We start from the raw sequence: 15,637 nt of genomic DNA on the forward strand, positions 1-15,637 counted from the left end.
GTGGCTGCGACCAAAAAAATGCATATTTTCTGCATTTATATGGCATAATTTTTCTGGCCTCTGTGCTTCAGTGGCTGCAACCAAAAAAATTTATATTTTCAGCATTTATATGGCATAATTTTTCTGTCAACTGTGCTTCAGTGGCTGCGACCAAAAAAATGCATGTTTTCTGCATTTATATGGCATAATTTTTCTGGCCTCTGTGCTTCAGTGGCTGCAACCAAAAAAGTTTATATTTTCAGCATTTATATGGCATAATTTTTCTGTCAACTGTGCTTCAGTGGCTGCGACCAAAAAAATGCATATTTTCTGCATTTATATGGCATAATTTTTCTGGCCTCTGTGCTTCAGTGGCTGCAATCAAAAAAATTTATATTTTCAGCATTTATATGGCATAATTTTTCTGGCAACTGTGCTTCAGTGGCTGCGTCCAAAAAAACTGGGCAAACAATGTCTACAAGGTCAACGTATGGCGAAAAATGACTATTTTCAGCATTTATATGGCATATTTTTTCTGGCAACTGTGCTTCAGTGGCTGCGTCCAAAAAAACTGGGCAAACAATGCCTACAAGGTCAACGTATGGCAGTTGTTTAAAGAGAACAGTAGATTACTAGCCAGCAAAGCTACCTAAGCTAAAATGTCCCTCAAATCCCTGCAGACTTCTGTCCCTCCAATACAGAGCAGTATCAAGCAGATTACTAGCCAGCAAACTTACTATCATCTGTCCCTGAAATCACTAACAGCTCTCCCCCTACACTATCTCTTCCAAGCACACACAGGCAGATTTTTCAGATACATTTTTGCCCTTGATCCCCCTCTGGCATGCCACTGTCCAGGTCGTTGCACCCTTTAAACAACTTTAAAATCATTTTTCTGGCCAGAAATGTCTTTTCTAGATGTTAAAGTTCGCCTTCCCATTGAAGTCTATGGGGTTCGCGAACCGTTCGCGAACCGCTCGCGTTTTTGCGCAAGTTCGCGAATATGTTCGCGAACTTTTTTTCCGACGTTCGCTACATCCCTATATATATATATATATATATATATATATATATATATATATATATATATATATATATATATATATACAGCAAAGTCTAGCATAGGCTTATACAGATGAGCAAACTTGCCAAAATTAAGAAGTATAGCCATTTAATCCCAAAAGCACTACAACGTGTCGCGCATGGTTGGTCAAATTTGTTGGCTGAGGCTTTTTTATTTATAAAGAACTAAAACAAGTGTCAGCAAACCACAGATGTGCAATGCAGTAGGAATCAAACACTCAAGCTTCTCCATCCCAAACCAGCACTCTAAACCCTATGCCACCAAAGTGCTTAGCTGACGTTGGCTAATTCTGGAATATTTGCTGTCATCCACTCCATTATAAAGAACCATGAAAAGCATCAGCTGTTGGAAGCAGGAACCAAACTTGCAACCTTCATTTCACCAAGCTGGTAATTTACTCCTATGCCACCACATTGCTTTACTGACTGTGCCTAATTTTGGAATATTTGGTGTCATCCACTCCATTATACAGAACCATAAATAGCACCAGTTTTTGGAATAAGTGGAAATCGGACTCACTACCAAGTCAGCACTTTTAACCCATATGTCACCAGATTGCTTTGCTGTCTTTGCCTTAACATATAAAAACCATGTTAGTTCTTAACATTTGCCTACTGGCTTGTTTAACCATTTAGCCATTTCTTAGCACTAGTTCAATTCCCCTGCTGGGCTTGAATTTATGTGGAGCAATTAATGAGTAATCAAAGCAAGCAGGGCACATAGGAAAGGATAGAGTTTTCAAATGAGCTCTTGCTCATTGAGGAATAAGACACAAATGTGAGTTTGAGATGGCTATGGCAAGTACTAAAATCCACTATCTCCAAGGCATCTGCTCACACTTTAAATATGGGGACTTAAGTAATATCTATTTTCCCAGTCTCATTTACAGATCTGACAAATGCAGATATATTTTCATCAGCGTGCTGTGAAGTGGACACAAGTTAGCAATGGGCAGCACCATTCTGAGCCAAGAGCTTATTAAAGGAACAGTAACGTCAAAAAATAAAAGTGTTTTAAAGTAATGAAAATATAATGCAGTGTTGCCCTGCACTGGTAAAACTGCTGTGTTTGCTTAAGAAACACTACTATTGTTTATATAAATAAGCTGCTTTGTAGCAATGGGGGCAGCCATTCAAAGGAGACAAGGTTTAGGTTACAGATCAGATAGCAAATAAGCTCTGTCTGTCTAATGGTGTTATCTTTTATCCATTAGTTATCCTGTGCCATATAGCCGTTTTCAATTTCCACCATTGCTCCCCAGCAGCTTATTTATATGAACTATAGTAGTATTTCTGAAGCAAACAGATCAGTTTTACCAGTGCAGGGCAACAGTACATGATATTTTCATCACTTTAAAACACTTACATTTTTTGGTGTTACTGTTCCTTTAAGGATCACGTCTGCACCTAGTGAAAATCCTACACATGACATTCATGACTCACTTCAAATGAGCATCCCTCTTTTGTTGTGCTCTGCTGGTGCTTTCAGCTAGAAAAATTTTAGTCTGCTCAAAAGATCAGCTGAAGGTATTGGGTTTAAAATGGATCTCACGGGCCATAAAGCTTTAATTATTGGACCTCTCCATTCTCTTACTGTATTTTGGGAAGCTCAGCCAGTTCAAAACTTTATAGATAACATCAACAGAGTGTTCTTTGTTTGTGGGACCAGCTAAAATAATGAAGGCAAAAATGCTTAGTTTGCTATAGTCATATTTACCACCTCAGGGTGTCATTACAAACAGTGTCCATTAGCCTGTACTAATCTCTGTTTGGTTCAATATAAAGTTATAAATGCTTAATGGGTAGGTTACATACTGTATAATAGTGATGAGAGAATTTTTTTTCGGTGTTTTGCCTCCAAAATGACACCCATAGACTTCAATGGGTGAAAAAATTTGACATAGACTTTAATGCATTTTGGTGAACTTTTGCTGTTTTGTGAGTTTTGGGCGAAATGGGTCAGATTCAACCATCATTATGTACTAACACATTCTAGTTTACATTCTCTACGTCATACTAAATGTTTAATTTAAAAATGAACAACCCCTTTAAGGTGTTTAGTTATAGCTTGATTCAATTAATATGGGTGAGGCCTAATGTTAAAAATACAAATAAACCTAAAGGAAATAGCTAGATTAATAAGGGGTGGATGTGCTGGGGAGTCTGAGGAAGTGCTATTGGAATAGGAAACATGTTGAGGCTGAAGGGGATTTTAAAATGTTGAGAGTCTTTTTCATTCACTTTGATGTGAATGCATTTTATTTTTTTTATAGGTTATGTTTTGTTTTAAAAACCATTACAACAAAAAACATTAATAGATCAATAAACATGTGTACAGTTAAACATGTGTCACTGGTATTGGATGATTTACTTTCAAAGGTTTCAGCTTATTTTGAGGTTGAATTTGTCTTGGAAGTCAATACTGGTACAAAGTCAAAAAGATGCATTATCGGGTTGCATAGTGATCTCTTGGTAGTGGGCCCGGGCCCATTTCCCACCAAGGACTTAATACCTTCTCAAAATTATCTGCTGTACCTCTCACTTCATATGTAAGCTTTATCTTGGGTATCGTAGAATGAACTAAGTTTATCAAGGTCCTTTGTGGGTGGGATGGGCCCCAGTGCCCTAAACCTCAATCTTTCATAAGTAATGGGCACTAGGTGTTCCACTACACCCAGGAGAAATACTATGGGGGAGAGTATTTGTGGGAATTCCAGGGTGGTTGCTAAAGAAGCCATTACTTGCGACAAGTAGGTGTTTATTACTGGGCAAGTCCAGATCATGTGAAGAAAGTTGGCTACTGGGGTACCACACTTGGGACAGGTGTCATTGTCCTTTTTACCTATTGCCTTTAGTTTAAGTGGGGTTGTGTATAGCTGGTAGAATACTTTGTATTGTATCAATCTATCCCTCATTGCTATCAAACTTTTGTACATAGTTTCTGTGGCCTTGTCCCAGTCATCCTGGGTGAGCTCTGGGATGTTCATTTTCCATTGTGCTGGAGCTGTATGAAATGAAGGGGGGACACTAGCTAGGAGGTTTCTGTAGAGCCTAGACACCAACTTTACAGGTTGATTAGCCAAAGAGTCTCCTCTATTGTCATTGTGACAAGGACCGGAGAAAGTGTACCAAATTGAGGTGTCACGAATGGCGCCCCCGCATGCCACTAGACCACCAGGGTGAGTCCTAATTCTTACATTACCCCCCCTCTAGGAGGGCCCACTGGACCCTAAAGCTTACCAGGAGTGCTGGAATGGAACTGTCTCCTAAGGTGGTCAACCCTGGTGTCAGATTTGACCAGACTCTTCACCAACACTGGAGGAGAACATGATTGCTGGTGGACCTGAATAGCTGGCTTCAACATAGAAACATGAAACAAGTTAGATAACATAAACTTATCAGGCAACTTAAGACAGACAGAGGTTGGGTTCACAATCTCCACAATAGGATATGGACCAATATATCTGGGCCCCTGCTTAAGAAATGGGATTTTAAGATTGATATTCCCTGTGGATAGCCAAACCAAGTCCCCTGATATTTGGGTACCTCCCTATGGGTTTTATCGGGTGCTCTTTTCTGAATGGATGTAACTGCCGATAGAGAACTTTGTACCCCAGAACGAGACTTAGAACAATGCTCAACAGAAGGAAGTTTCTCTAGGGAAGCAACTGCCACCATAAGAGTGGAAGCTAGACAAGAATCCTTGCACTTGGAACCCCACTGGATAACCCCCCCCAGTTACCCAATCAATGTGGGGGTTGTGTTCCTGTAGCCAAGGTAACCCCAGAATTAACTGGGACAAGGAACATACGAATTTTACATATTGTTCACACACATGGATAATGCCTTGGATTTTCGGGTTACCAGACCTGACCCCAGTAGGCTTTTATCAATAGCAGAAATCCTCATAGGAGGATGAATGGAATATTATACCTTTCTGGGAAGGCAGCATCTAAAAAATTTCCCCAAGCCCCAGAATCCACCAAAGCCGAACTGAAACCCCAGACCAGGACAAAACGACAGGTTCTACGTTTTTTGAGGCGAATTGGGGAGAGGAAATCTCACTAGCCAAATGGAGCATCCCTTTTCCACTTAGGCTATGAGGACTTCCTGGCCTCTTGGGACAATTTTTAAGGAAATGCCCCTTATTCCCACAATATATGCATAGACCCAGGGATTGCCTACTGGCCCTTTCCTCAGGCGACAAGCGTGTAGCCTCCAATTGCATGGGTTCCCCGTGAGGGTTAGGAAACGAGTTAGTGATTTGTCATTACATAAGTGGATGAAGGAGGGTAATTAACCAGGCTGTTTTTGACAGAGCTAGAAAGTTCCACCTGGAATTGACTACAAAGATCTGTATCATTCCACCCCAACTCCACTGACCAGTGGCGGAATCCTGTACAATACTATTCAATTACTCTTTTCCCATGATGGAGTTTACGAATCGCGGAATCGGCAGAGCTAGCATGATCCGGGTCATCGTTTAACATGGCCATGGTAGCAAAAAATGCTTCTAGGGAAAGAAGGGCAGGGTCAGAGGGGGGTAATCTTAGTGCCCAGACTTGTGGGTCACCTTGTAGTAAGGTCATAACGAACCTTGCTTCTTCCTCATCAGTAGGGAAGTTGTGGGGGAAAAAACTGAGATATAACTTACATGCCTCTTGAAAAAGGTAGCATGACTTTCGGCGTCCATTTCTTTTTTTCTCATGGCCCATTGTACTGTCACGAACGGCACCCTAAATCCAGAACCCAAGCTAAGCTCCCTGGTCTGGGCTCTCACTTCTGCCTATAACCGCCGCCTTTCACCTCGGGAGGAGCCCTCAGCTAATTGGATGCTGCCAGGTCTAATTTGAGAGAGGAGCAAAGCTAACCGTTCTGGACAAGCAAAGGGGCACGATCCTCAGACCAGGATGGAGGAACGCCACTTGGAAATGGCAGGCTGGGCCAGCACAAGCAGAGATTAGTCAGACAGGCCGGAATTAGGGTTGGAGAGCATAGAATAGTCAGTGGACAAGCAAATGGTCAGGATTGGAGAGTTCGGAGTTAACAGGCAGGCAAGGGTGAGGATTGGAGAGGTCAGAGGAGTCAAACAGGCAGGCAAGGGTCAAAACACAGACGATCAAACAGGAGTCACATAGAAAAACCTCAGGAACTTTAACAAATAGAACCTAACAATGGGCCATGTGCTGATTCCTCGAATTCCCCTTTTATACAATTTGAATTTTGCGCCAGGCACGATGACATCATCATGTCGGCATATAAACCAGGAAGCGCACCGGCGTGCGCGCCATAGGAGAACTGGCACTCGATGGGACAAGACGCATGCGGCAGGTGTACCCGCTGAGGGCATGGCGGGTGCCCCTGTATGCCACTAGACCACCAGGGTGAGTCCTAATCCTTATGAGGTACTTAAAGTCTTGAACTCACTTAAGGGGAGCATTGGGGGGAGGTTGTTGGGGGGGCAGTGATCTATGGGGAATAGAAGGGATTTGTCCCAATTTATTTTAAGGCCAAAGAATTCTCCGAACTGCTCCACTACCTTAAGTAGTGCTGTCATGGAGTTCTGGGTGTCTGCCAAGTAGATCAACAGATCATCTGCATATAGGGAGATTTTTTTCAGTAAGCGGGCCAAGTGTGAGGCCTACAATTTGTTCTGATTTGCGTATGGCAATGGCTAGGGCTCAATTGCTAGGGCGAAGAAAAATGGAGATAACGGGCATCCCTGTCGCGTACCTCTTCTCAATAGGAATGGGAATGGGTCTGATATTAGTCTGTTGACCCTGACCCGTTTAGTTGGACAGTGATATAACATTTGTATCCATTTAATTATTATTATTATTATTAACATGTATTTATATAGCGCCAACATATTGCGTAGCAGTGTACATATTGCGTAGCACTGTATTTAATGAATTGGTCACCCAAGTCAAACCTATGGAGGGTCTCCCAGAGGTAGGGCTATTCTATGGAGTCAAAGGCCTTTGCTGAGTTGAGGGAGGCCACTGCTCTGGTCCCCACATTGTCATGTTGAGTTTCGATATTAGTATAAAGTCTCCTTATGTTAATATTAGTAGCTCTGCCTGGCATAAATCCTGATTGGTCTGGATGGATCAGTTCTATTATGTAGCGTTGGAGTCTCATGGCAAGTATTTTAGCAAGAATTTTGGCATCTGTGTTTATATGGGAGACTGGCCGATATGAACTGCACTGGTCAGAGTCTTTGCCAGGTTTTGGGATCACTACTATGAGCGCTTCACTAAATGAAGGGGGCAGGGAGCCAGAGTCAAAGGAAGCTTGAAGAGTGGTAAGCAGTTGGGGAGCCAGCTGTTCTAGGAGGGCTTTGTACCAGTTGAAGGGGACACCGTCTATGCCTGGTGTTTTGTTAGACAGGAGTGAGACAATGGCTTCTTTTACTTCTTCTATTGTAACTTGTCGATTTAGGGTGGCCTTGTCATAGGGATGAAAGATCAGGATAGATATACTGTCTAGGAAGGGGAGGTGGGTGTTGTTGGATTGGGATAGGGTGGATTTGTGCAGTAATAATTTGCAAATTCCTCTACTATGAGTTTGGGGTCATTAATTGTTTCCCCCTCTGTCGTCTTTATGGCCAGTACTGCTGTGGTAGGGCATTGTGTCTTTGCAAAGTATGCTAATAGTCAGTGAATTCATTTTAACCTTTAAATAAACACATTTTTATATTATCAAATTTAGAGCACTCCTCTTTTGCTGTTTTTTAGTTTCTTCCTTTGTGTAGAGAAAAAAGGTGATCACCTGATTAAGGGGCCGATTCATCAAGGGTCGAATATCGAGGGTTAATTAACTCTCGATATTCGACTAGGAATTGAAATCCTTCGACTTCGAATATCGAAGTCGAAGGATTTAGCGCAAATTCTGCGATCGTACGATCGAAGGATTATTCCTTCGATCGAACGATTAAATCCTTCTAATCGAACGATTTGAAGGATTTAAATCCAACGATCGAAGGAATATCCTTCGATCAAAAAAACTTAGGCAAGCCTATGGGGACCTTCCCCATAGGCTAACATTGACTTCGGTAGCTTTTATCTGCCGAACTAGGGGGTCGAAGTTTTTTTTAAAGAGACAGTACTTCGACTATCGAATGGTCGAATAGTCGAACGATTTTTAGTTCGAATCGTTCGATTCGAAGTCGAAGGTCGTAGTCGAAGGTCGAAGTAGCCCATTCAATGGTCGAAGTAGCCAAAAAAACCTTCGAAATTCGAAGTTTTTTTACTTCGAATCCTTCACTCGAATTTAGTGAATCGGCCCCCAAGTGTAGCAGTTCCAAACCCAGTAAAGTAGCAGAGCTTCTATAGAGGGAGTCTGGTAGATCATTTGGAAGCTACAGAATTCATTTGTTTTTTTTTGCTTATAAAAGAACCCATGGAGTCTAAGTTTCCTATCATGAAAAAATTCAGTATTGAATTTTGTAGTTAACCTTCAAAACCTTTTGTTCCACACCTCTTGGCAAGTCTCAGCTGACAATGGGAATCGCAGTGCTCTACTCTTGAGCTGTTGTCGTCTTTGTGTTTGGTGCAATTGTTCTTGGTTCTTCAGTGTCCTTCTATAGACTAGTCCAACAAACAAAATGGTAAGTTAACTGCTTTGTGATAGATATTTGATTGTAAGCTCCACTGAGGCAGAAGCAAATGTGAATGATGGAAAATTCTAAGTGAAACTGCTGGAAATATGTTGGTGCCATAAAACAAAAGAGAATAATAATAATGACAAAACATGGCAGAAAAACCATAACAGAAGTTCACTACATTTTCATGTCAGTCCTGCATGGATTATACAGTATGTTTTCTAACTATTGTAACAGCTAAAAAAAGATTTATAACCCTGGCAGTACATAATATGGTTTTTCTCAGTGATTGAGTTGATATACTAAATACAAACCATAGGTCAGATATACAGCAGTCAGTGGGTAGATACAGAGTATTTATGGTATTTAGGGATTCTGAAAATAAACAATCATTCTGGGACACTTTGTACATAAAAGGAAAGGTACCATTGGAATACACCTATTCACACCCTGGCTGATTCACCGAATGGCCAAATGACTTCATTGTGATAGATATATGGTGCTGGTATGATTGTGGCTCTTGACACAATCAGAATTAGATTCATAAAGCTGTATGGAACCATCTTGTACAGGTCAACCCTGGTTATTTTTGAATGCATTGGTCCATCTGGAGCCAGTTTAAAATAAATAACAAATATGGCTAGCATACAAGAGATAAGAGGGTGAATTCAATTGCCCAGATACAGTAAGCAAAATACATTTTCCAGCTGGAGTCCAAATAAAAAAAAAATTATGTGTCACACAAAAATAAGTACAATTTTTTTAACCATGTACATAGCACACAGTTCTCTTTCTCTCTTCCCCCCTAATTTACATATGCAAATTAGACTTTGGATTCAATTCAGTATTCGGCTGAATCTTTCACAAAGGATTTGGGATTTGTCCAAATCCTAAAATAGTGTAGATGCAACTAACTGTAGGGGAAAGCTCCTGCTGCATCTTAATCACAACTGCTTGTTGCCCACTAACCACCTTAATCTGACTGCCAACAACTTTACTTACAATCTATCCTGTTACTCCAGATATAAAATTATGTCATCTGAGCATCAGTCAGAAATTAGGAAGGAAGTGTTGCTGAAAAAGTAGAGCAAAACGGCTCACCAGACTAGATGCACAATGTTATTAAACCTGCACTCCCATTTCACTACCCTTTATATGCCTTCATAATGCTGTCTTGTGTTGCAGACAACTGAAGGTAACCAATCTGCTGCAGGGCTGCACTGCAAAAGGACAGGTAGCTTTGCACTGAAAATAAACCATGACCATTGTTTTAGAACCTCATACTCTTCTAAATCTGACTATGCCCATTTATATGGAGTACATAACAACCTGAAACAAAGAGTTGATATTAGAAGAGTAATAGTCAGCCTCATCCTCTAGACTGGTTGTGGAACCAACTATATTCTACTGCTTCTTGCCAGTTATGGCTAATCTGTTCATTTGACAATAGAAAGAAGAGGAAAGTATACCAAATATCTATCTATGATGCAAAAACTCAACATTTTAATAAAGAGTGAAAATATCACAAATATCATGTCGTTGTTCTGGTCTGGATGTTTTTACTTTCATCTTGTTAGCAAGCTTATATGGCATGAGATGCTGACCCATAAATAATGCTGTATGGGAAGATAATTGGCTCTCAAATATTCATTATGGCACTGAGGCTTTTTGGATCTGATAAATATGTGCCAGAGAAGAAATTTGATAAAAGTTCATTATGTACATTTGAGCCAACATATTACCCTAATGTTCCTTTTCCCTTCTCTTGCTTAATGGTTATATATTAGACACACAGAAACTGACGGCCTATATCTCCATGCATCCTGATTTTGTGATACTGATAGAGGTAGTTCAACAACAGCTGGAGGGCCACAAATTATAGGATCTTTTACTGTAACGCTGGTATGATTTAACAGAAGTGCAAAAACAAAAAGGAACCAACCCAACCTTTGCCTTTAGTACTTAACCTGTGCCAGGCTGAATTGTATTTTATGCAAAGCTGATCCTTTGTTCACCACTGTTATGAGTATATTGTCGAAGAGTAAAACCTTTACTCACCTGATGCACAGTGTTTTTCTGCCAACATATCATAATAAAGTATATTACTTAGAATTCTTCAAAGACAAGGCATAATACACTGGCAATGCAATATTTACTAACAAAATGACACTCACAGCCAAGATAATAATACAGGTATGGGATCCATTATCTGGAAACCCGTTACTCAGAAAGCTCCGATATATAGGAAGGCCTTCTCATAATAATATAATTAACATTTTTAAAAATGATTACCTTTTTCAATGTAATAAAACACTACCTTGTACTTGATCCCAACTAATATATAAATAATCCATATTGGAAGCAAAACAATCCTATTGGGATTAATTAATGTTTAGGTGATTCCCTAACAGACTTAAAGTATTGAGATCCCTGTGTTGTGAAAGCAGCACCCAAGATATTAACCAGTGATAAAATAGCATGCATGCCAAGGTCTGCAGAAATACATTGATTCACACACTTATATGTTGTCTCCTACTGCTTTATGTGTATTGCATTAATCCACATAAACATTTCATTGAACAAAAATAAATGTGTTTTTTTCAGATTGGATGCCAGCCCTCTAAGGCATAGATGATGCACTTAAATGCTTCTATACACTCGGATTTGCCATTTACTTTCTGCAACACATCATGTGTAACAGTCCCGACATTCTGGGTTCTGCAACAGAATCAGCCTGCAGTCCAGCTACAAATTCACTGTCTTTAGGCAGCTGCTGGATTTTAATCCCCTTCTGAGTTCTGCTTTTAACAATGTCTCTTTTCACTCTTGTCTATATACAGAACCTTCACCAAGTCTTCCAGTTCTGTCCCACAAACTCGTGTTTCACACATGTGGCTTATTTGTGCTTCCCCTTCACTGAAGATTTTCCACTGACCTTAAAAAAAAAGTAAAAACTGTCAGTGAAGCTTCTTATATCAAACTACATAAGCTTCTGTCATTTGACATGTTTAATGCTTTACAGCTTTACTTTTCCCAGAAAAATACACATTTTATGATGAACCATTAAAGCAGTTGTGTACCTTTTAATATAATGTAAAAAATGAGATAATTTTGCAATTGGTTTTCATTTTTTATTGTGGTTTTTGCAATATTTAATTGTTTGTTCTGCTGCTCATTTTTGCTAGGGTCCTAATTAACATAGCAACCATGCAATGATATGAATAAGAAACTGGTATATGAATAGGACGGGTCTTGAAAATAAAGATGAGCAATAAAGAGTAGAAGTCACAAAAATCTGTATGATTACAGAGCATTTGTTTTTTAGATGGGGTCAGTGACCTCCATTTGAAAGCTGGAAAGAGTAAGCAGAAGAAGGCAAATTATTCAAAAACTCTTAATAAAAAATAAAGAGCAATTGAAAAGTTGCTTAGAATTAGCCATTCTATAACATACTTAACGTTAACTTAAAGGTGAACCACCCCTTTAATTAATTTTTTATAGCTGGACTTTCTTGACTGTATTGGAAAATCATAGCACAGCCTTGTCAGCAGTTCCAACTAAAATTACAGTAAGCAGTTTGGTCTGCATGCCCAAAAACACCTTGTGAGGATCTCTTCTTAACAGCCTTATGCTTCCCTGTGGACAAGTCACCTTAGGACTTTATGGACCCTATACTATGGTAACTAGCCTGACTGCCTCTGGAGAAAAATGCTACAAATCGAACCTCCCTGCCAATCTAATGGGCCCATCAGAGTAAGGAATGAAGAAAGCTGGCGGTGGCGTAACCTATTGGGGTTTAAGGAGGGCCATTGCACTAGTATAAGGTATAGAAACACCATAGGGGTTATTTATGAAGTGCAGGGCAGGGTGCAAAGTGCAAAAATGGGATCAAACCACCATGTTTCTGCAGTTTTGCACACTGTTCTGCACTTTGAAATAAGGGTGCTGGTTTTCAGTCTTTGACTGTGTGGCAGATGGTAAGGACAGGGCTGCTCATTACAGTGTACACACATTATTATAGCATACAGAGGGCATTGTTGTACAACACCTTTTTGGTGGCATTGATGTTTATGGGGCAATTGATAAGGATTATTATGCAGGATATGAAGATGTATGGTTGCATAATGGGCTATGTAACTTGATATACGGGGAAGCATTTTGGACTATTTGTTAAACTGTATGAAGCACCCTAGTTCATTATGACCATCAAGTGTTTTTTCAAAGGGGAACTATCGGGAAAATGAAAATTTAATACAGTATTAGTTTTCTCATTGAAATAAGAAACTTTCTAACTACAGTCAATTAAATATTCTGCATCATTTCTGAAATAATCAAGTTCATATTCACTATTCCTCTATCAGCATCTGTTGTCTTCATTCTGTCTTCATACAGCAGTTGGGTGTCAGATGAACGATCCAATATATCTTATAGGGGGGCTTCCTTTCCTAGCAAATGTATTAGAGCTCACTCAAGCAACTGATTCCAGTACAAACAAAATCTAACAAAATAACTGCCTTTTGCACAAACTTTGCATGTAGAGAGACAGGATTTCTGGTGATTTTAATAAAGTGAGCTCTAATACATGTTCTAGTCAAACAGAGCCCCCTATAAGATATATTGAATCATTCATCTGACATCAAACTCCTGAATGAAAAAAGAATGAGGAGAAACAGAAGCTAGAGAGGAATAGTGAAGATAAACTTGATTATTTCAGAAACGGTACATCATCTTTAATTGATTGTATTTAGAAAGTTTCAGTGTGCTGGAACTAATATTAAATTTTCATTTTGCGATAGTTCATCTTTAAAGATAAGGAAAGTTATATTCATTGTGCACAGTTCTCTTTAAGGGGCAGATTTATCAAGGGTCGAATTTCGAAGTTAAAAATACTTCGAAATTCAACCATTGAATTGAAATACTTCGAGTTCGAATATCGAAGTCGAAGTTTTTTTCAGCGAATTTGGGTATCCTGCGTTCGAAGTAAAACCGATTTGAAGGATTTCAGCGATCGATCGAAAGATTTTACTTCGAATTCCAAAAACTTAGAAAAATGCTCTAGAAGGTCCCCATAGGCTAACATAGCACTTTGGCAAGTTTAATTTGGTGAAATATTGAAATCTACGTTTTTTTAAAGAGACAGTACTTCGATTATCGAATGATTGAATAGTTGAACGATTTCACTTCAAATTGAATTCTAAGTCGAATTCGTAGTATCCTATTCGATGGTCGAAGTATCCAAGAAATTACTTCGAATTTCAATTTTTTTTACATCGAAAATTTACTTTGACCCTTGATAAATATGCCCCTAAATGTTAGATAACAGCCAGATGACTGATGGGATACTTATAAGTAGAATTCTCACTGGTTAATATGTTTTCATCTGTAAATACAAATGGGTCGCATAGTTTAGAGAGCTATGGGGTATAGTGGAACAGATTTACAGACAGTTTAGATCAGAGCAGATTATGAAATGCACTCCTATACAAACTAGTACTTTTCTCCTCATAAAACCTTATGATCTGCCTAGAAATTACTTCTAAATTGCTTCAAGTGAATTATCTACAATTTTTATGGCATTGCAACTAATTTTGCAAATCATAATAGTGTCTTTACAAAGGAAAACAGGCCAACAAGAGGGGTCACAGCCCTAAAAAAAGTTGTCCCACCACCAGGAAAGTTCGCAACCAGTAGTAACAGACTATTATCCTTGCTTTCTATAATCACTGATCCTTGTTTGGAAACAAAAATATCTGCTGAAAATTATAACACTAAATATAATTATTAAATATGCATGCAAGCAGAAAGCAGTAAAAGTTCTTAAACAAGAGAAATTTTACTAGTAATATAAAAATCTATATAAAAGCCTGTGGTTTTAGGCTTTTGAAGACTCATGCAAAATTACTTGGTGTTGTCCTTGTTATTTGTTTGAATTCCTGCTGCTCTTTAAATTCTTCTGTGGGCATTTTTTCTGTGTAAAACTGGCGCAGAATACCTACCAAGAACAAGAGTTGATTGTGTTAAGACAAAGCAGCACGAGAGTTGGATTTCCATCAGTTCCACTGCTCCCACACACACTAAGAACAGACTGAAAGCTCCTGTTACCTTTCTGAATGATCCACACATGGATGTCTGATATGGGGGGGTCATCTGTCACTACAGCAATTTTCCTGACAGTTTCTCCTTCCTCCAGTAATACAGCTTCATATACTGGGATGGTTTCTTCACTACACAAGGAATCTCTGTCCCCAGAATGAGGGTCAAAAATTTCCTCTGCAACAACACACAATGGCAAAGTTAGATTGTAGGATTTTGGAAAACCACTGTTTAGCTACAGTCAACTTTTATAGACATATTTCAATCATAAAATGCCATGAAAGCCACAGTACTTTTATTTTGTCTACAGTTGCTGCAAAATCTGGATAGAGAGAATTTTTTCTCTGATTTTTTCTACGGATGCACGGATCCAGAATTAGGTTCGGCATTCGGTCAGGATTCTACCATTTTCATCAGGATTTGGATTCAGCCAAATCCTTCTGCCCAGCCGAACCGAATCCAAATCCTAATTTGCATATGCAAATGAGGGGCATGGAGGGAAATCGCGTGACTTTTTGTCACAAAACAAGGAAGTAAAAGATTTTTCCCCTTCCCACCCCTAATTTGCATATGCAAATTAGGATTCGGTTCGGTGTTCGGCCAAATCTTTCCCGAAGGATTCGGGGGTTCGGCCAAATCCAAAATAGTGGTTTGGGTGCATCCTTAATGTAGACTATATAGGAAGGATTTGCACAAGACCAAATAGTAGATACTGTGAAATATATCCCAAAGCAATGAGTGCTGCAGTAAGAGGAAAAGGAGGAAAAGGACATTGATATTTCCACATTTCCAAAAATGTCCTGCTGTGGAGCTCCACAGTCAGTTCTTATATAAATAAGTATTATATGTCAGTTATCTTTTAAATTCATTGTACATTTG

General features: G+C 39.3%; 1 protein-coding gene across 1 annotated transcript in view; it reads right to left on the reverse strand.

Annotated features, from left to right (window-relative positions):
- Nucleotides 1-11,195: 11,195 nt before the first annotated feature.
- The window catches only part of chrdl1.S (chordin-like 1 S homeolog), a 34,946-nt gene continuing 30,504 nt past the window's right edge, over nucleotides 11,196-15,637 (reverse strand). The window contains exons 7-9 of the mRNA XM_041574680.1: nucleotides 14,768-14,935; nucleotides 14,568-14,657; nucleotides 11,196-11,600 (exon numbers count right to left, since the gene is read on the reverse strand). Coding sequence (XP_041430614.1) covers nucleotides 11,470-11,600; nucleotides 14,568-14,657; nucleotides 14,768-14,935 — 389 coding nt within the window. The 3' untranslated portion in view covers nucleotides 11,196-11,469. The remainder of the gene's footprint in view (nucleotides 11,601-14,567; nucleotides 14,658-14,767; nucleotides 14,936-15,637) is intronic.

The sequence above is a fragment of the Xenopus laevis genome, chromosome 8S (genome assembly GCF_017654675.1).
Source record: "Xenopus laevis strain J_2021 chromosome 8S, Xenopus_laevis_v10.1, whole genome shotgun sequence".
Taxonomy (NCBI): domain Eukaryota; kingdom Metazoa; phylum Chordata; class Amphibia; order Anura; family Pipidae; genus Xenopus; species Xenopus laevis.